Source organism: Hylaeus anthracinus, unplaced genomic scaffold, assembly GCF_026225885.1.
Source record: "Hylaeus anthracinus isolate JK02 unplaced genomic scaffold, UHH_iyHylAnth1.0_haploid 11994, whole genome shotgun sequence".
NCBI classification, from domain to species: domain Eukaryota; kingdom Metazoa; phylum Arthropoda; class Insecta; order Hymenoptera; family Colletidae; genus Hylaeus; species Hylaeus anthracinus.
Genome location: NW_026534341.1, coordinates 14839346 through 14862926, shown reverse-complemented (window position 1 = coordinate 14862926; position 23581 = coordinate 14839346). Strand labels below are relative to the sequence as shown.

The following is a 23581-nucleotide window of genomic DNA, read 5'->3' as shown; positions in this document are numbered from 1 at the left end:
CGACGTTTTTCCATAGTTGAAGCGTTGTTCGCCGATTATAAAGTGCTGCGTTTGTCTGAAGTATAAATCGTAAAGTCTCGCACCCGACGAGCAGTGTTTCGCTCGTTGCTTCGAGCAGGAAAAAGCTATTCAACAGTTACAATGGCTTCAGGAAAAACTTGTTCTTGCTAACACGAATACGTCGACTTGGAATTGAAAGATTACGTTCAGAAAAGGATCGGAACTACGTGGATTATTTATCATTAGTATGTGTTATGGTTGTTCGAATGTCACGAATGAACTTTGAAGATTAATAATTTTACTGTTTTTTTTTAATCCTTCTTCTTTGCAGTTGGACTATATAGCTATATTTTATTTTACGGTTGCATTAGTGTTTCAGTTCATTTTACTTTATTTACTTTACCCAAACTGTTGTGTAAATTTTAAAGTTTTGCACGTTTCAAAATAAAACTTAGAATTAAACTAGAGTGAATGGTGAAATAAGAACCTGTACTATTAGTTGCATACTCAAAGATGTACCACTGAAGTAAAGGGCCCTATAGACAAAAGGAGTTGCAGGAACAAAGAAATGGTCGCCACCCCTCCAGATGGAGGTGAAAGCTACAGCATCCACAATCGACGTGTACACGATTCAATCTACGCATAATCACGTCTCCCTGTATTTAACTTGTTGCAACGCCTGTATTCAACAGGAATTCATTAGAGACTCTAAGTACCCGGTCTGAAACTTAATACGTGTGAACGAGGACGCCTTACGCTTCGGGTTTCATCGATCAGCTTTCTAACGAAATGAAAATGAGACACTTTGCCACCGACAAGGAAATCGTTGATTATAGTTTGTTCAATTTTTCTAATAACGTAACTTATTCCACACATTCTCCCCATGCTGGATGGCTATCGATCGATTATGTAAGCTAGATCCCTTGAATAGCAGAAAAGAGCGCACAAGAGAGCACACAAGACAACCTTAAGGTTGTCTTCCCATCAAAGTTCGTGAATAGATGACGATGGCCTTTTTCAAGATTTTATTTTGAAAAAAGTAAAGAACATAGAGTGTAATGCTATGTGTGTGTAATGGTATGTGTGTGGATAGATGGCGTATAAGAGGCAGACATGCTTTTGTACCTAACTAGACTAGATATTGTAAAATCACTGAATAAAGTAATTATATTTAAAACACATTCACAATACATAGAGATATAAAAATTGATATAAAAATTTGTATAACGAATCTTATCGAGTGATGCTTTTTATAAATGGCGCTGAAGTTTGAGAAAAGGTTTCTCTATTAGATGAGTGGCAATTCCTTACTTATATTCTTATATCATTAAATAAAATATACAATATAATATTTTTTATCAAGTGAAACAACGTGTAAATACAACCTAATAATTAACGCCACTCTGCGTCGTTCACTTCTTTTCTATCTTTTATAAATGCCAGCTTTGTGTGAGAAGTGTTATAAGACACTTCTCTTAGAATCTTCAATCTTAAATAATTTTATGCAACACTTTGAAATGACAGATGTTCTGCCAAAGAAGCAAGAATTCAGACACGATGAAAATGTTTTTGCTGTGAATTAAGAACACCTCAAACAGATCACACAATAGATCGCTTCCGTTGTAGTCAGTACCATAACTGTCGCAACAAATTTCCTTTTTTAATTAAATGATAAAAAAAAGTTAGGTAATATCTTTGAGAAAGTGTCATTTAAAATGAAAGTGTTTAGCATGGACTATGTTTATGGGCTCGTGATTTATTTCGACAGATGCGTATAACTCTTCAGTGGCGTTTAACGAACATTATCGACGAGCTTCTTCAGTCAGACTGCCAGGAGAGTCCTTAACTTTTTATGGTTCGAGTTACGATCACCGTTTCGTTCTAACTAGTCCGAAGACGTTTAGCTTCTTTCGACGATCTTAACTAGTAAAATATACACTTTAGACTCTACTTCACAGAGTAATACAATAACTTAAATGAGACACCAGTCTAAAGAGTAAACAGAGTGAAACATATATATTAGATGTAGAAATTAATTCTACATTTACATTCATATATTCGTAACTGTATGTTAATTAGAAATACTCACTTGTCATTTTGTTACATTATAATACTAATATTCCAAGTCTTCCAACTCAATCTCTATAAATCCATCTTTACAATGAATCTATGTATATATATACAGATAATCTGAGTCTCAACTTGATGGCCATTAGAATATATGTGCATGTTTGAAGTTCTTTATAGATTTGATGAATATAATAATAAGAAAAATTTGATAACTACTAAAGTTCCTACAGATGCATTGTAAAGGCCACCAGGTTGAAACTTAGGTTATGTATACAAATACATTACAATAGTGATCAGATTGAGGATTTACTGATACTTTATTGTGCCAAAATGACGACTAATAATATCCTTTTAGACTAGAGTTATAAATGATCGAATAAAAAGCTCCAGAACTACTTTCTACACCTAATAAATGAACAGAAAAGAGTGCCATCGTCCCCACTAATCAACGCAAGGACCACAATGCTCAACCAATGGATCAGCCTATCGATAGAAAGTGAGTTTGACTATTTATACTAGAACACTACCTGGAAGAGAGTATCCAGCCAATGACAACCGTGACAGCAAATATTGTAATTGCCAATTACGAAGTCGCCAACTTGTAAAATCTCCGCAACAAGTAGAAAGTGACGGACCTCGACATCCGCCAGAAATGGCACCCGTTTTCCAATCGTCGAACAACGGTGGACGCTGGCGAACGTCGAAAGACCAATGGAAAGGTGAGGTCAGACTGAGACGGAGCAGAGGGGAACAGAATTGCCAGGAGATGAAAGTATCCGTCTACGCCTTCAGACGTAACTTGGAGTTTAAACGCACACGGACGTGGAAGGTGACTAGGACAGTGCTTCCCAACCTTTCCGGCAATATAAGGCATAGGTAGGGGAGGTTGACATTTGCGTAGGGCCCCATTTTTTGGATGATGGAGATTGTTGTTAATTTTATGAAGAAATTTGAGGATTGTTCTTTGGAGCATATTAAACAAAAGTACATTTTTTGATGTTGAATTTTTAAGTTTTCTTGAGTATAATAGATGAAGTATTTAGTCAATGGTAGGGTGGAAGGTGCTAGATGTTAAATTACAAAGATGAAACATCTGCACGGTGAATTTTAGGGAGCAGAATAATTAAAATATTAAAGAATAGGAGCATGTATTATACAGAATGCAATATTGATATAAGCAGTAAATCTTTCAATTTTGGCGTCAGTAAAATTCATATAAAGTAAGTTTTCTCCAGTAATTTACTATGACAAATGAAGTAATTAGTCAATGATAGGGTGGAAGGTGCTAGATGTTAAATTACAAAGATGAAACATCTGAATGGTGAATTTTAGGGAGTGGAATGATTAAAATATTAAAGAATAGAAACATGTATTATACAGAATGTTGATATCAGCAGTTAATATTTTAATTTTGGGCTCAGTAAAATTCATGTAAAGTAAGTTATTTTTATAATTATTAATTCCTGGTATACATCTATCTATATTTTATGATGCACCATATATCAACTCATTTATTTAGTTATACCATTACTACGAGGAGTATAGTAAATTTTTATTTTTATATTTGGATTTAGAATTTCGTCATTAAGGATCTTTATGGTAATATGTATTAAATGAAAATTATGGAAACCAATTCATGAAAGACAAGAGTACTTAAAAATTATTTTAAAGATAATTAGGATCAAGAATAAAATTTAGACAGTAAAATAATTTTTGTTTAATACACTGGGTGCCTCTAAAAAGCAAATTAATCAATTTTTAAAAGTCTTTTCCAGGAAACGAACTCAAGAACATTCTCTAGTAGTGTCTTCAGGTAGAAATTCTTCTGCGAACAAAATCCTTCCATTAATTCATCAAAAATTTATTTGCAGCAGACACACACGCACCACCTGGCCACTAACACATCTGCTGGGAGGTACTCGATGTCTACGAATCCCTCTAGGCAACTTTCACTCGTCGTTGCCTCTGACACATATCTTCAATGTTGTTTTACCTGTACTCACAGAGAGGGTGTCGCCGGTAAAAATTGCGCTAAGAGAGAAGGATAGAGCAAGAGAGAGGGTCGTATAGAGAGGGAAAGGTCTAGCCTCCAGTTTTGGCAACGAAATTTGGGCCAAAACTGCTCGTCAGTCGTTTACGGGAACTGCGACAGTGATCTTCACTCTGACCTCGGGTGTTCGTGCATTGATCACGTCGGTGCAGTGGCATATTATATTTACTTCTTGCTATCATCGAGAATCATTCTCAACTGTCATCCTCATTTGCTTCCGAGAAAATTATTCTTGTTTTCATCTGTCACATTTATTTGTGTTAATCGGTTGATTGCCTCTTTACGACGCGTGATTTTGATGACATCAGTGATGCCACACGTTTATTTTTATTTAGAAGACGTAAAGATGTGTATTATGAGCTCGTATATTTGTGAGAAGGTTTATGTGGCTAGAACTTAAAAAGAAAGGGTGAACAAGGATAATAATTATGTGTTGATGTGGTGCTCAAGTAGATTAGCGTGATTTTGAGAATTTTGTCGAAGTTAATGGTAGAAAATATTTATTTTTGGAAGGATTTACAACTTAGAAATTAAAAAGATACAGTTACCAAGAATTAATATCATGAAGATGTGGTGCTCTAACAAAGTAGATTGATTTTGAACAGTTTTGAAATCTTTGTCGATGTCAGTGACGGAACATATATATTGTTGGGAGGATTTACAACTTAAAATTTAAAAAGATACAGTTACCAAGAACTAATATTGTGGAGACGCAATACTTTATCAAAGTAACTTGGTTTTAAGTAGTTTTGAAGCCTTTGTCGATGCTAGTGATGGAACATATTTATTTTTAAGAGGGATTACATTTTAGAATTTAAAAAGATACAGTTAGCAAGAATTAATATTATGGAGACGTAATATTCTATCAAAGTAGCTTGGTTTTGAGTAGTTTTGAGACCTTTGTCGATGTTAGTCATAGAACACAGTTATTTTTGGGAGGATTTATAACTTAGAATTTAAAAAGATTTAGTTAGGAAGAATTTATATCATGCAGATGTGGTGCTGTAATAAGGAGCAGTTAATATTGCAATAAGGAAACTTGTTGAAGCAATCACTTAATCACTACGTTAACAAACACTGAATCGACACTTGAGTTAGCTACAATCTTGCATATAATTAACAACAGTAGGTCATTCATGGAACTTAAGAAACACGGAAGTCAATTTCCATGCATGTTCTCGGCGCTTACGTTCACTTTAGAAGGTTCTGAGCATACTCCACTTTTGCGATCAATTCTTTTTTTTTTCGTGCTCAATCTTAATTTCTAGAGGAAAGGTATTTAGTACTGGATAAACTGTGAGTATTCGTTACTATTTTCCGTAAATATTTTCCGTCAAAACAGAGACCTTCTTCAGAAAGAATTCTATGAAATAAATTAATATGTTTTGGAATGTGACAAGTTAGAAGCAATTATTACAAAATAGTTACTTAACACAGGTTTTTCTGTGATTTTTTTTAAGTGTGGAAAACTTGAGTAGCCTTTTAATAGATCCGTGCGGGAATCGAAGTTTTTGAAATCGCTACTCGAAACTGATTACATTAATCTACTTTGGATTACATTTTCTTTTTATGTTGTGCGCCATTAACTTGCACGTTGCGGATATTGTGCAAGTTTCAAGTACAGTGGTTCACGGGAAACGAATTTTTCGTGATTTTGTAACCAATGGCTTAATTATGGTAGATTGGAATCTAGTTTTTATTCGAGGTAAATGTATGAGGTGAGGTGAAAAATAAGTGTAGATCAAAATAGTCAATTTGACGTACATTATCGGCAAAAATTATTAAGTCACTTTGGTTATATCGATAGAAACAAAATATAAAATAACAATCCAATTATTTTGTAAATTTGTCATTTTACACAATTCATGTATACCTTATTTTGTTTCTATAGTTTCTATGAATCCTTTACCATTATTCATAAAATGGTAGCCTGGTGGAGGATCATCACTGGTTACATCATACTTCATTGCTATTTTAATTTACTGTACTATATACTATATTAGATAATTGACCGAGTATATGATACCAATATATTAAAATATCACGAGAAACGAGAATTATAGACTCAAGTATAATTCTTTCGGAAAATTAATTACTCGAACAGAAAAATTATACTTTTAATTGAGTCTATAATACTCATTTCCCGAGAAATTTTAATAGAAATATATAAAATACTTAGTGAATTACACAAGTCCTTGATACAGAAATTTTTTAGAATAATTGGAGTATAGTTTGATAGTTACATGTCGTATAGAAACTTGTAGACTGTAGCCACTAACAATAAGAGTGATTGTAGAATCGAGACATGTATTGTCCGTTGTTCAAGAGTTGGCGATGCAGCTCAATTGGCTGTAGCTTAACGGCGACACCTCTACTCATACGCATTTTCGGTATTGGCCGAATCAGGCACATCAAAGCTACCGCGTGACGAAGGCCGCGAACAAGATAGAGCGAGAGTGTTTGAGAGAGTTTTTTGTGATTTTGTATTAGTTATTAAATAATAATTTGCATAAGTAACAATTAAGTATACTGTAAAGCATGTTTTAAAGAACTAAAAAACATTTTTTGTTTTAAGAAACGTTAATTTATATCGTCATAACAGCCGATGACGTAGAGACTACTATATCTATACATATATGTATACATTCAAATGAAATGTACACTGTAAAATTTTCTTTTTTGAACGTGCCTTTATACGTAAAAAAAGTTTCAATAACAAAAATTAATTATATTTGGAAATTATATGCATTAGAAAAATACATTAGCTGGACCAGACTCCCCCCTTAATGTATTTACCCGATTTTTATTAGTTTTCAAGCTATAACGCTTCCAAGTTTGCTAATTTTCAAGGAAGAAAGGGGACCTTCTGTATCGATTTCAAGAACCGCATGGTGCATACTGCATCAATGGGACCGCCTGGGGCCGAACCGAGTGTTTTCCTTGAAAATTAGCAAACTTTGAAGCGTTATAGGTTAAAAACTAATAAAAATCGGGTAAATACATTAAAGCTTAATGAATTCGCCTTGAAAAGTACTATCGCATGGTCTAAAAAAAAATATATAGTTCCATTTGAAAAACAAAACTTGACCATCATATATTGTTAAATAACAAAGTTAACAAAAATTCCTTCTCGCTGAAACATGAGCCCCATTTTACCATGCAATTTTCATATTTGAAATTTTGCATTCGGCCGATAGTTTTGGAGTTGGAACTCCGTATCACTTAGGCTGGGACACCCTGTATATCTGAAAAATCCTCCCTCAATAAGAAAAACAATATACATCCATCTTTTACAATACTATATCCTAATAACCCTTCATATTTTCTTTGCTTGCAAGACAAAAGTATATAATTAAATATCATATAGAAAACTCTGCAGACGTTATCCACTGAGAATACTTGACTGTCGTCCCCCACATGCAAGGCACATATCCTCCGACGAGAAATCGTTTCAAATCATTTACATTCCCAAAATGGAGGGGTTGATCGCCGTAGGAAAATTCCTGCGGTGAAAAATCGAGAATGGAAACTCGTTTCCGTTCATGACCAGATTGCGTTCGCGTAAAAAGTGATCGAATGACCGTCGATGATCGGTGCCAATTAATCGCGAGGTCGCTCGTATGACGTGAGAAACGCGCGCTAAGGAGAAAGGGAAAGGGAGAGAGTTACACGTACGTTTCTGGCAACGAAATGCAGAAGCGTGGCTCAGTTGTTCACGGGAAAGCGAAACAGTGTTTTCGAGTTTCGTGTGCTGGGTTCAAGTTGGGGTAATCACGATGGGATAACCAGCATCCTCTGTCTTTGCCATTTTCTTACGTTGTCTGTCTTCGGAATATTCCGTTGAAATATTCGCAGTTTCTCGGTGTTCTCTGAAAATGAGCAGCGTTTCCCAAACACGGGCTACTGTGCTATGTGAACGAGTGATGTGTGAAAAAATTAATCGTTACGAGCAATTAATTATACCAGAAATATTAATTTGAATCCTTGAAGTTAGGGGTATTGTATAGTAGACGCTATAGAGGTTTATCTATGGGGAATATACAGCTTTAAGTTTTAAGACTGATTTTATCATTGAGTTCGTATTTTGGGTGAAAATATATATTATACTTTTCAAGCAGTTTCTTTGATTGATCAGACCAATTTATTTTGGCTTCCTTTGGAAACAGTGTTATGATGTTATTTGAATAACTGTGACAGATGTGATACTACATATGTTGGCATAACTGGCTGATTATTATCGAGATACTTACAAGAATATAGGAGAATTTATTAACTGTACAATAATATATATTTATAATAATAATATTTTTTATTCAAAACGTTACAATTATAATATATAAATAATATATATTTATAGTAATATTATTTTTTAATTAAAATTATTCACAGTAGCAGGACTTTATAACAATATCACTTGCAATAGTAATACCTTTCAACTACATTATTTTTAATAAAGTTACTTTATAAGTGTTTAAATACAATTACAGGAATTTTAAATGAAAAGAATGCCAATGCAGTAGAAATATTATACACTGATAAATAACAAAAGATAATTTCGATGTTATCAATGTAGGAATTATAAACTGTAAAAGGGTACTATTTAAAAAAGTTGGTTTCAGAGACGTAGAATATTGAAAAGCTTGACATCCACTGTTAAGATTCTATAAGAAACTATCTGTATCATTAATAACACAATAATACTTTCATATATTTAAATGTATTGTAAGCTGTCATTCAACTTTCAAATAGATATGTATCTACATAACCACAGAGTAGATATTCTATATCCTCTATACATTCAGTAAATCTTTATACATAAATTCTCCTCTCACTTTAAGATTTCTTTCGAGTACTTGTTTTATTATTTCGATTTTATTCATGTTATATGTTTCTATACTATCAGCGTCAGTCTAACTAACATTATAGTCTGTTTCTGAAGAAGATCGAAACATAAATTGGTCGAAGTATCACAGAAAATGTTTGCAAAGATTTACCTGATGATAATTTCTATACGTACACTTTGATTATAATTTTGCTTTTAATACGAATAAAAAATTAGATTAGGGATTCAGTGAGTATGTATGATTTGTTTTTCTAAGTGGAAACGTTTGAGAGATTTAAAGATCAATTACAATTTTTATAAAGAAGTGATCAAGTTTGTGTAAGAGAATTCGATAGAGTAATGCAATCTAAAAACAAAAGTATTAAGATATAATTAAAAATAATTAGTTCAGACGAGGATCAACGATCTAGTATTCAAGATCAAATTCTAATAGGTATATTCTACCAATTTTACTTTCATATTTTAAAATTAGTCTACTAAAATGTGACATAAAAATGCGATGAGTTCGCTCGAAAAACTGAATTTGACCTTCGAATCTCTTAAGCACCTTCGTACAGATCTAAGAGAAGTCATACGCGTAATGACCTACCTGGAAATTATGTAATTCTTCCATGTAACGTTTCCTCATGCATCACATAAATTACAGTCTATTCAAGGTGAACCACGTTGGATAGCTCTCTTTCTATATTTTACAATTCAAACATATCTAGAATATATCTTGTGTCTTGTATTTATTTAGAGTAATTAACTATACTGACGTGCTTATTACATTGATATATACTTCTTACTTATTTCCATTCTTTTGACCATGACTTTGTTTTACATGACTCCTACATTGTTTTAATACTGTTTGCAGTATCTCTTAACTCTTATATCTGTCAGAACCTGCTAGCCCGCTATAGTTCGGGTACCTCACGGTTGATAAACCCGTACTGTAGCTGCGTATACGCAGTGTGTACGCGGATGCTACAGCCACTTATAATGAAAAAGGTGTGCTTCGAGTAAATAAACCTTGTTTCCAAGTTACAGTAATTTTTGTATCCTCGTAGAAAGTGCTCGGAAAGTGCATCGAATGCAAGTATGCTCGCTAGATATGAAGCATGCAATTTTTTGTAATACTTGTCACTGGTTCGAAGAACCTCCACTTGGTTTGGTCGAGTCATGAATACGTGTTCAGTATGAAACCGTGAGCAGGGATAATTATTGCCGATACAATTGGACCTGTTTTCACTGATGAAAACGCGATTAGAAATCGTAGATCAACGGGAGCAGATATCGGCAGAAAGCAAGTATGAAAGCAAACTTTGTTGGGTAGGTTATCTGACGTGAGGGAAGGTTCGATATTACTGAAGTAATAACAGTTTCTTAATAATATTACAGTAATAACTAGATTGCGGAAATTTATGCGAATGCATATTTTTAAAGGAAATAGTTAAAAGAATGGGACTAGACAGAAATTTGTTTTGAAATTAGAGTACTATAAAAATACATTTTTTATTTTGCATATTTTGCATATTTATTTTTAAAAACATATGCAATATATTATTATTATCGGGCTTTTTTTTTATTTATTTTAAGCATTTAAACCCTTCTGGGTTTATTTTACTTTACAAGAATAATATAATTGAATACCAGTATATATACTAGTATATAATACGTTAGTAATACCATAAGGATACAATATAATACAAGTAAGGAAAATAACAAGGTCCGTCAACACTAAATGTGTAAATTACAATTTTTTAAAAAGGAATTGATACTTATACAAGATACTTTATCGTGCTTATGTGAAATATCTATCTCGACAAATTAGTTTCGTCTATCATTATACTTTCGTATCATAATTGTGTAGTGTTTACACAAATACAGGCCATATGATACCATATTTCTGTAACCTTGTGTTACTAATCAACCATTAGGTGTGACAGTTTGTATTTCGAATTCGAATACTTTAGAAAAGAATGTAGGATTTTCGACATTATTGAAAATTTCTAATATTTCAAATAACGAGGACGTTGAAGGACCAATAAGTGTGCCGGAACAATGTTGTTCTAAATACGCACCGATTACTTCGTGTGACGTAGAGCGATCGTTCTCCGCCTATAAATTAATTTTGATAGGCAAACGCCATCAACTAACACCATTAAATTTATTGTCACGCGAATTATAATATACCAGAATAATTATGAAAAGTATTTTATATATGTGTACATTGCGAAAATTCTGTAACATACCAATATATTACTTATTATACTACATTTTATTCAAATTTGTCGTGCATATTTTGCATATTTTTCGTGCATAAACTTTCGCAGGCTAGTAATAACACATTATTATATATTATCATTATTACTGAAGTATTAACGTTGTCTCTATATTACTAAAGTAATAACATTGTTTCAATATTTTTGAAGTAATAACACTTTATCATTATTACTAAAGTATGACATATAACAATTCAACCTAGTCGAATCATTTCACTTTCTGGTCCATAATTAGCCCAGTACACAAGTGGTTATAACTTAGAAACAAAGTCAAAGTAAGCACGCACTTTTCCCCAACTCTATCCAACCTCCCCATATCTCCAATCCACCACTGAAGTATCCCTAACTCATGTATATCACACACACTATCTGTCCTCAATCAAAAACTATTCTAATAACAAAAAAAAGGTTGGGAAACGCTGCCTCACAAAATCTCCACCGTTGAGAACCTCCTTTCGAAAGGCTCTCTCTCCAATTATATAGGTCGTCTCCATAGGCAATTGCATCCATTGCTCGTCCATCGCGTCTTTTTCTCGAGAAGAAACGTCGGTTAATCAAAATGTCACGTTCGTCCAAGCATCGAAGTCCCTTTCCCCGTCGCTACGATCCGATTTCACGGTTTGCTCGCAACAACTCCGATTGCGGATCGCTTCGCGTGCTTATGGTTCGTGACACCGGTTTCCCTCGACGAATTAAAATGTCATAGCTCTCGCGATCATGGCGCGAACGTGTGAACAGTGTAATAATCAAGTTACCACTCTGCAGTAATTAGAAGCGCTACGTTGGATATACCGTGACCCCAGGTCGTAATTCAGCGTTAGGCACGCAGCGTTAGGTTCCCAACCATGTCAGCAGGGGATACATGATGCGAGGATTGCGCAAGATTTTACATAACGATAACGACCACGTTCAAAATCGGGAGCAGAAGAACGAGAGTAACAATAAGTGGCCTCCGTGGATCCCACGGAGCCATTCCTCAACCTTGCTTTCTTTCTACCGCCATAACTCGAAAAGAGCGTCGATGAAAACTCGCGTACTTGCGTCATCGCGACAGTTCGAAGGGAAACCAGTTTCTTTTTGAGGCCAAATGTCCACTTTTATTTTTTCTTCGAACGGAATGTCATGTTCGTCATGCGGGAATCATTAATATCACGAAGCAACGAAATCGAAATGACGTGACGGATATTAGGGGAAAAATTCGAGTTCTTGTTTGATGAGAAACAATCTGGTCAATTTTCAGTTTAGTCATGTGGCCTATTAATCGTGGGCAGATTGATGACGTGAACGCGTGGCGAATAGATAGTACACGTCCTGCTGCGATTGGAATGAGTTTTGCTTTTGTGGAATCATTGACAATTTTAGAAGGGGGAATAGGAGATAGAGGAATATAGAATTTTTAATTATGAATATGGAATAGTTTGTTTGAAAGATTTAGGAGATTCAGATATAATTATTCTATGCTGGGTAATTGTTTAGAAGCTTTAAGTAGATGGAGACATGTTAGGACAGGTTTGAAGTACATTCTATTTGGAATTTCTCTAAAAGTATATGGTTGTTAATAAGAAATACAATCGAAGTATTCGTAATTAAATAAGTTTAACTAGATAACCAATATTAGTGAAAGGAATGCAATTTGTTCAAATAGCTTTTCCACTCACGTTTAAGAAAAGAAGTTGATAGTTTTCTTTAAATTATTTGTTTAATGATTATTGATGTATGTATATGATGTATATTAATATATATTCAAAATAGAACTAATATGATTGGTTGCTTACAACGTGATGAATTTATTCTATTACTCTCTTGAGAACAAAAACGAAGCTTAAACTAAATAAGAGCAGACTACATTAAGATTAAATTAGTTAAAGTTGCCTACATTCCAATTAGTAAAATAATTTACCATGCCTCCCTAAAATACCATCGTACAATTTTTTTTGACAATACGGTTTAAAACCTGAGACTTCGAGGGAGTTCTTCCTGAAGAGTACCCGTCAAACGACTATGTCGTTGAAACCGAAAAACGAATACAGATAAAGTCAAATTTTTAAAAATTTGCACAATGTAAAGTTTGACCTAATTTTTTACTTGTTAAATTTACATAATATATTTGGGTTTTGCTCCAGACAGATGGAAAATTTACCGCTCTTTCGAATGGTATACTTAGTTTTAAGTTTGCACTGTAATTTGGTGGACTTATAGCCGTTTGAAGAGTGTCAAGTCGAAAACGCAAAAAACATATTAAAAGTGAAAATTCTCGAGAATAAGGCGACACAAAGAAAATGTCTAAGAGTAATTTTTTGTTGGAAATTTGTTGTAGAATTGACACCCTCCGTATGTCCGAACTTATACGTAGACACCCTGTATATGCTACCTTTTAAAGAGTCAGTTTTTTAAATAAACTGTCCATATAATTTCCAACGACCCAACGAGTCTACGTCTTTCCGTTTCGTTATCTTTTCATTCAACCCGAAGAAAAGCACGAAATCCATCAAAGGAGCCAAAAAGCAACCAATTTGAATAACCATTCATACGTTTGCATGCTAATCGTATTCGAGGTAAATTTTTTAGTTCGCGTGTCTAGTTGTGGTGCATGATTGACACATAGTAAAAACGACATAAGCATCGCGTGTTTCTCATTTCTACATTTGAATAGGCGTAAGGCTACAAATTATCATTAGTTCTAAGGAATTCTAAACGCGAATCATCGCGGGTAGAAGAAACTATGGTGTTCAGGTTGACTAATAGCTTGGATCATGGTGATGTCTCTTCATTAGAAAATGGTCGTTCGAATCTATCGTTTCGATTATCATTAGTGGTACTTTCACACGTGATATTAAATAATACTAATTCACAGTTGTGTCTGTAGCCGTTTGAATAATTTATTAGAGGCACTGAGGAAAAGAGTAAATTTTTCTGTGTTAACGTTAGATTTACAGAACACGGTTATTTTGACATATTCTAAAATTTTCAAGGTTCTACAAAAATATTTGTACTTTTATCCATATAAAGAGACAGGAATATATCTAAATTCATTTTTGCCTAAGTCTTCTAATTAATTTTAGTAAATCGACTACGCTTATTAAAGCATTACTTCACTAATAGAAATTTGGTAAGTAAACTGCAGATTTTTATGCAAAATAACATCCTTGCAGACGTGCTTGTAAAGATTGAACTTAAATAGGAATTTCTTTTACTTTCCAAATATTATAATATGAACTTTACTTTCAATATTTTTTTATAATACTACATACTGTTTGTAGTTTCTTGCACATTCAAATTTCCTATAATTGGTTAAAATTCGCAGTCTATTGATAACAAATCTCCGTAAATCTTGTGTTACGGAAGTTACACAAAAATTTGATAAAATCTATCTAATTTTGAGATTTTAAAGGTAATTATGTTAGTTGCTAAGATACCTCTCTTCCTCGTACAGGTTGTTTTTTATCAAGAGCTTCCTTGTGTGTCATCTATTTTCGACATAACATTGATATTGTATACAATTGTGGAATTAATGTTGTTATATGTTGTTATATATATATTAATGTAATTATTAATTATTTATTACATATTAATTTATCAATCATTGTAATATATAATCATGTCAATTATTATTTTATCGACTAAGAAAGTGTACATCTCGAATATGATTACTTTGCAGACCTATATTTATTGAAATAAGTTTTAAGAATGTAGAAATTTTAAGAAAGAAATTCGCAATTGATCAATAAAACTAATCATTAGACTGCGGATCTTTATGCAAAATAAAATCTTCGCGAACGTCCATACAGAAATTGAACCTAAATAGGAATTTATTTTATTCTGAAAATATTATAACACGAACTTTACTTTCAATCTTTTTTATATTCTTGCATATTGTTTGCATTTTGTAGGTTCTTGAACATTTCGATTTCCTATAAATGCATAAGGATCCGCAGTTTAGTAATCATAATAATACTCAATCAGTCAATCAATTATAAATCAGTGATTTCTGGTTATTTGATGAAAAATAATATCAAATTTTGTTACCCTCTTTGACTTCTTTGCTATCAGATAATTTATTCAATCATAATCAATAGCGTAATTAATTTGCGATGAGTTGATTAATGGTTTAACCGTATCTGGGTTAGGTTAGGTTATGTAACTTCTTGATTCAATCGTAAATAAAAGAGTACTTATTTCAAGGTTAACTTTCAGCGAGTTGCTCAAGACTGGCGATTACATTTGCTTTGATGATTAATGTTTTACTATATACTAATTACTCAGTAGCCATGGTCTTTAATCACTGACTTGACTGGGCGATGATTATAATCAGATTACTTCAAAGAAGGATAGAAAATGTTAAATCCAGTCGGTAATTTGCACATTGCTGCACAATTGCATAATGTAGACTATTCAATTGATGATGAAATACTATATGCAGGGTGTGGCTGGACGGGTGGTACAACTGAGCAGGGGGTGATACTACATGTAAATATAAATCGAAAAAAGGGATAACATTTTTTCGTTTGATGCTTCGTTTTCGAGAAAATCGAGTTTGAAAATTCCATCCAGTACACGTGGTTTAGATGTGTATTACAAATAAGAAATGGCAATGTATGGACTTATTAATTTTATTGACATTTTTAACGTTCGTTAAATAGTATTATTGAATAAACTGTTCAAAGTGCTGTTCTTGTTGACGAGTACATATCATTGCTCGTCTTATTAGTGAGTTATGAATTGAGCCCAATGAACTTCGACACTTTATTTGATTAAAAGCCTTTATTATTTGTTCCTTAAGCTGAAGAGAATTCTCACTTATTTCTGGGAGTTAGAAGTTGTTGCCTACAATATTCAGCTGCTGCTGTTGCATTTCCGCCGTTGCTAACCCTAGTATAGTTAACTATAAGTAGACATTTTCACAGCTTGACTGATTGAAACAGACTAAAAGTAGAAGAAAGTCGTATGTTTGAAGAAAAAATGTAAACATTAGAAAAGTCAACATTACAACATGTAAGCAAAAGGAAACTTGTAGCGAATAATGCCTTGAGGAGACAGTCCGATACACGCATGCTGGATAGAATTTTCAAACTCTATTTTCTCGAAAACGAGAAATTAAGAGAATTCTCATTACGAAAAATGTTTATCAATGAAAGTATAATATTCCACAAATCAATTTCAATTCTATTTAAAATTTACATACTTAAGTATATTTTATTCAGTATTCATGACCCTATTTATAGTTTCTATATTTCTGTTGATCAACAATTTTTAATTGTATTATTTCAAAGAATTTTCATTACGTTTCTATTCACTTTAAAAACTCATTTGTATTAATAAGAGGAGTGGTGCAATTCCTATAAGTACTACAGCATATTCATTTTCACCAACAAAACTGATTTTTATCTGTCAAACATGAAAGGCAACCATATTATTGATATTTAAATTGTATTCTTGCAAGATTTGTACACGCACTCTTTCAATTCACGTAAGAGCATCGATGCGATTTCATTATCGCATGAATAAACTTCCTGGTCAGTGTCACTGGCCTGTGTGGATGTGGTTTAGTGGTTACAGTCACAATTACCAACGTTACGTTAAGACGTTGCATCATGAATGCTGTCATTGTCTACTCGATAGAGAAGAGTACTTCAGGATTCGTTTCATGCTTCAAATGAGTTTTTCTTCGCTTTTTAAGCATACATTTCAGGTAGGCTTCTATAGTAATTAAAAAAAGAAAATTTATAGTGTAATAATTAGACTGTGGATTTGTATGCATTTACAGGAAATTTGAATCTACAAAAAACTATAAAATGCACACAGAATACAATAATATAAAAAAAAATATTTAAAGTAAATTTTATATTATAATATTTGCAGAGTAAAATAAATTCCTATCTAGGTCCAATTTTTGTAGGTACATCTGCAAAGATTTCATTTTACATAAAGGTAAGCAGTCTAGTAATAATAAATGATTTTGTATTTAATAATATATATAGATATCTTAAAAAGTAAACCAAATTTTTTCTTAGCGTCCATTCATGTAGTCATCGTGACTACTAGAATAAACAGTGTCTATGATTAATAAACATATTTTACATTTAACATTTTCTAACAAAAAGAACATGTTTTTCTGCAATATTTAAAAAAAATATGACAACGTTTCAAATATCATTGCTTTTTAATAATTCAAACAGATAGATAGAAGAGATATAAAAACAAATTTTCATTTTACTTTCCAAGATATGCATTGTTAAATAAAAAATCACTTATTATTACATAACTGATGGTCTTTCTTTTTTTAATTTCCAAAGAAGCCTCTTTTTCAAGACCCTTATACTAGAATGTATCTTTAAATTGTTTAGAAAGAAAACAATGGCTCAAAAATTGATATTTATACCATTTTTCACATATAGGTAGTTTAAATCGATGAGCCGCGACTTTCCTCTTCACCTCTGCAATTCCTTTCGCTTTTTTTCGGGACTAACTTTCACCAATGCCGACGTCAGAGGTGCAGATGCTTGAAACCGAAGGCAATATAAATTTAAGAAAGTATTTCGGTCGATGAATGCCTAACTAATTTGGATTCTGTTTGTAGTCGAGTGTTTAGGTACCATTAACATGATGTTTTCGGTAGCTGTGCAATAAAAGATTACTTTCATTCAGGCCCACCGTCGAGCAATAATAAATATTGTCAACAAACCTCGAATACGTAGCATTCTATAAATAACTTCACAGTAGTACAAGTTTTTTCATCGACTTTAATAGTGTATATATATTTTGTTTTAAACAAAATTATTTATTGAAATTGATTGAAATTTAAAGTCTATTCTGACTGCAAGCACATTATTGTATATACTATGTATATTTTTAAACAGATTTTATTAGTTAGAGGCAATTAGAGAATTATAAAATTAATTAAGCGAATAGGATTATTCATTGAATTTTAAAGAGTATTTCGACTGGAAGCACATTAACAAAATTCTGAACGAAAACTAGAATCAAGTTGAAACTTTGGTATTTGTTAAGGAATATGTTTATATATCTTCCTCGAACCTTTCATCTTTTTTTAAGGCAAATATATTTCTTTTTCATTGCATTTCTCTATTTCGATAAATGTATTAATTATTTCTTTGAAGACTGGATCCACATTGATTTTATATTTCTATTTTCTTCACACTTGGCAACTTGTACGTGTCTGATAGGAACCATAAACGATTTATAATACGATAAGTTATGTAACGATTGTTACATAATAGTTCACTGTCATCCTACGCGTCCATATTCTGCAGTAGGTTGTACAATCACTCTATGCATTTTACAATTACATTTTAGTGATGTTTAAGTAAATATAAATCACAGAACAATAAGAGAACATCCACATATGATATCCATTTTTATATTAAATTATATTGTATTCATATTTAATATTTATGCATTAAATACTTATTGCAATACGTGATCTAATAAATACATAAATATAATAAAAAAATAAATGACAAAAAACTCGACCGATCTAATGATTCATTATTCAATATAAACAACGTACTGTTACTGTAACTATTACATTACTGTTTTAACGAGTAGATCAAGCGTTGAAAGAAGTGATTTTGATAAGTATCGTTACTGGTGACACGTCTAAGTCTGTAATATTCTGTTACAGAACTGAATCGTGTCTCTAATGAATTACATAACTTGTTCCGGGTCTGGAATTTCAATGTACAAGAGCTTTACATAAATAAACAGCAAACCTGGGTACTTACAAACCTGTAATTTGCTGAAAGCATGATTGTGCTCTTAGAGTTCTCTATTATAGAATTCTGAAGAAATACGCGTGTAAATAGTAATAATCTTTTCATTTCTTTTAATTATTGACATCTGTTATACGCGTTGACATCCTAAAGAGGACCCTGAAGACGGAAACGTTAAGAAATAGACGTTAAGAAATAGACTTTTCATCGAGTTACTTTCTTGGTTTTCGATTTGGATCAACACTTATGTCACACATCATTTCTAAACTATGAGGGGAGGGGGAAGACTTAGAATCTCGAAAAGGCACAACAACTAGCTAAGACCTTTTGAATATTATCCAACTTGTCAACTTTAGGACTTCTAGGATAAATACTGAGTTCGATTGAATACTAATTTTTATTATTATAATATATTTGGACTCGCGCGTCCTCGACATCTCAATCATGGCTTCTGTCGCACGATTTTTCGTGCACTCTTCTCATCGTAACGTGTAGTTGCGTTTCACAATCATGTGGTTTCATACTGGTTAATTGAATAATTTCAATTGTCGGGCGATACAAGCAAATATATAGAACGTTTTCAACCCTTAGGAATCTGGTCGTATACTTAGGGATTATCTAGAGAAATACATTTAGTACTGTATGAGAAATTAATTGTATACAGGGTGTTCAGGCTATTACTAGCCAGGGTTTTTCTCGTAAATGGTACACATGACAAAAAACTGAAAGAGGAAAGAGTGATACTGTTTTTTATGTGCAATGTAACCAGGTAGATAAACCTTTAGTATTTATACTCTTTTCTGAGAAATGAAGGTGGCCTTCAGTTTTTTAAATGGAGTGATACATTTTTTGTACAAAAATATGGTAGAATATCGAATTCTAAATAAAAAAGTATTGATCTTTATTAGCCCTAAACCTAATAGGTAACGAGTAATTTTACTTTATTACTTGAAAATTTTCTTAACGTAATATCAATATGGAGATACTGAACTACTAAACTAAAGAACGTTTAGATTTCTTCTTGAGCGAAAAATCGAACCTGAGTAAAGATGTCGCATTAATTCCAACACTTTGCACAGTACTAACTACTTTTTCTAGAAAACCTTTTCGTATACGAAGGGGACCCAACCAAAAGGGTTGAAATGCTTCACATATTTGCTCGTATAGACTAACCCCCTGAAAATACAATTACTATGTTTCGTTCATGGAACAGGGGGAACTGAATTGTAATTCTCGGAAGTCTGGGCAACGGAGATCGTTGCTCTTAAGATTTTCCGAGGACTGCTTGCGAGCAGTCGTACCAAGAATGCTGCCACCTTCTGTTATCGTTGCATAACAAGCTGGGTAGGCGATGCAGTCTTCTAAGCGTGAAAATTGCACAATGACGCCGACCACCTACGGTCTACGATTTCTCATAGTCGTCTTTATGATCGCTGCTGCGGCGACTTTTTTGCATGTTAACAATTACAGACCCAGTAAGTTCAGCGCGCGACATTTAAAGGGATTCAAGCCTTAGAATTCTAAAAATCGACAACGAATTAACAAACGAATTTAACAAATAAATTATTGCTCGATGTTTGGCTAATTTTTTGTTTAATTTTGTCTGAAAAATAATAATTAAGTGAATTACATTGAATCGAGTAAATCTGTGTGCACTTATATATGTTGATATTATGTAATATTGATTTATGAAAATTGCAGCTGTTGAACTATATAGAAATTTCGAGAACGGTTTTTCGAAGATTTTGAGGCTTGACTATCACCTTTAAGGATTAAAAATATTTATGCAAATCGTGATTACTGAAGTATTCCTAGAGATGGGCAAAATTTGTATTCGGATACGAAATTCGAATAAATAATCATGGAGAAACAATTTTGTATGCGGTGGTCGACGCATGGACATTCGAATTTTCATTATACAGTTAAGTATTTCTGAATAAAGAAATAAAAATTTGAGTGTTAATTTAATGAAACCTTTCGAATAAATTATAGATTAGTTTTGTTAATTATCTATTGTTCGATTCAAATTATGCCCATCTTTGTTGCACGGAGCTATGGAGATTGTCCCATGAGTGATCTTTATGACAAGTTTTCACTACAGTGGTTCTATTAAAAATTTCAAGAATAAAGATAATATTTGGTTGAATAAATATTAACGATAGTTGAAACAATTACATTGCATATTGTAGAAGTTTTGTTTATCCTAAAGTTCTTTTTGGAAAATCAATTATATACTAATATACTAATTAGGATTATTGTTGTTATTATTTAGCAATGCCAATTGTCCTTTATTCCATACAAAATTTGTACTAAGAGTGAAAGAATAATCTAATCTTGATCAAGTAACGAAGTACTGTTTTTTAGGAGTTCTAATTAGGAGGCAACATATCCAAATTCAGTACAGTGCAGGAGTGAGAGAAAAAAGAATCGAAAGCTGAAAGCCGTTCCTGTCGATAAGTTACTAGAGAAATTTAGAAAACAAAACTCCGCGGGAAGTTTAATATACCATCACGAGGTTGCAAGTGAAAATTGCATTTACATTAGCCTGTTCTAGTTAGGAATCAATTACTCGCCATTAATCTGCCAATCCGTGTGTCATCGTTTTGTTTATTTTCACGTACGATTGGTATTTCTACAGAAATGTTTATTACAGAGATGCTTCGTATGTTTCACTTGTAAATACAAGGTTAAATCAATGTTATCGAAGAAGAGTTTTTGCTTCAACTTTCTACATCCTTCCGCTAATTCCGACTAAAAGTAGCTTTCTCGCAAGCACGGTTCATTAAACACTGTACGAGCAACAAGTAAAATTATTGATACAAAACGAATAGAAAAATGTTAAAGACGAGAACTTGTTGAATTTCGATTCTTTTTTCAGATAATATCTTGTTCAATGCGTATCTAATAATTGGATACCACTATCGACCTCATTTAATTGATTTCCTTTTCTGTTCCGCTTTTTTATAGAGCAAATATTCCTGTCCTGCGATCGACCATGTCATCATTTGGACTGGCCCATGATTTGCCGTGTGAAACTCACCCTGGAGGTCTTCCAATCTCTTAGCAAGTAAGGCAAACTAATTAATATGGACTGATATTGATTAAAATTGTAATCTTAAAAGTTTGAATTCAATCTCAATTTAATTTAGTGTAATTTTGATGTGAGTGTACATTTATGCAGGAATTTTTGAAAGTAATTAGAATTTAGGTGTGTCTATGCCATAAAAATTCCAATGAAAATGAAAACCAGAGAAATTGAAATTGTAACTTTAATACTAAATTGCGTTTTTCAAGTAAGTTTCGTTAGCATGTTTGATTTCCTAATAGTTTACAAGTTTACATTGAGGAAATTTTAGAAATTGAATAAAATAAATAATGATTACACTTAATAAATTTAATAAATTTACAGGAATTTAGAAGAGTTATTAGAAATCATGCAATAAAAATTCCAATAAAAGTGAAAACCAAAGAAATTGCAGTTGTAGCGTTTCATATAAAATTCTGTTTTTGAAGTATTACAAATTTCGACATGTTTAATGTCTTAATAGTTTTCAAGCAATTTATCGTGAAGTCTCTTTAGTTCTATCTGACACTTTTACACTATACTGTTATTTGCCAACATCGGCTGTAAATTTCACATTAAACTCTCTTTTCCGCATATGAAAGGCTAACGTCGCAAACGTAATAAATAATAATAATTACGCAATGACGATCAATTCGTCGAAGGGAATTTTTTTCCCAACACGTTTATTGCTTTCACATCGCATTGTCGTATAATTTTCACAAACAGTAGCACGTTTTCCTTCGAATTGAATTTTACACGCGTAAAAGGTCAATCTCTCGAATTGAGTAATAATAAGTATTACGTAACGAGAAGAGAAACGTTTTCTTCGCCGTGACTTGCAAAACTAGGGGTTCTGTTGATCGATCGCATAACCATGTCAGATATTCAGTAATTTCTGTTGGAATCATCAGTCGAGAGCACCCGTTGCAACAACCGTTATGCAATTGCATAACGAGCCGAAACGCGGAAGACTACTCAACTAGCCGCAACTTCATTAGGTCGAATGTTCACACTTTGAATCGCGATACGTTCTAATGTATTTCTTGTCTCATTTTTACTTAGATCTTGTGGCGATTGTCTGAAGAACGAGACGGCGTGTCTGGCCAATCATTGCGTGTCCGCCGATGGACAGAAACGCGGCATACTGACGGCCAATAGACAATTACCTGGCCCTATTATTCAGGTAATTAGAGAGTAAGATAATTAAATGAGAGAATTGAACGAATGCACAATAGAAATATTCAAGATGGGTTGATCTAATAAAATTTTCTTCATTTATATGTGTACAATACTTGACATTTCATTATGCTTCTAAATGAATTTGATTACATTCACGTATTATTTTAATTATATTTTCAATAAAATAATTTTTAGATAAAAAATATAACCGACTTCGAAAAAAATATTAAAACTGCACTAAAAAGAATGAAATATTTTCTAGTTATAATTGCTTAAAAGTGCGAAATAATTTCTATTTCCTTTATATTAGATAATGTGAAATAACCTTTTCGCAGCCGGTGCAAAATTAACAATTTTTAAATCCTGCTTGAGTGGGTTTTT

The 23581-nt window shown here is 32.7% G+C and overlaps 1 protein-coding gene across 3 annotated transcripts in view; it reads left to right on the top strand.

Moving 5' to 3' along the window:
* Positions 1-7813: 7813 nt before the first annotated feature.
* The window catches only part of LOC128888550 (uncharacterized), a 31031-nt gene continuing 15263 nt past the window's right edge, over positions 7814-23581 (top strand). The window contains exons 1-4 of one of the 3 annotated variants that reach the window (XM_054145512.1): positions 7814-7887; positions 20171-20432; positions 21925-22024; positions 23084-23204. In XM_054145512.1, coding sequence (XP_054001487.1) covers positions 20309-20432; positions 21925-22024; positions 23084-23204 — 345 coding nt within the window. In that variant the 5' untranslated portion in view covers positions 7814-7887; positions 20171-20308. Of the gene's footprint in view, positions 7888-9077; positions 9196-9378; positions 9397-20170; positions 20433-21924; positions 22025-23083; positions 23205-23581 lie in introns of those variants that run through there. The other 2 variants (XM_054145513.1, XM_054145514.1) reach the window with 2 other exon arrangements.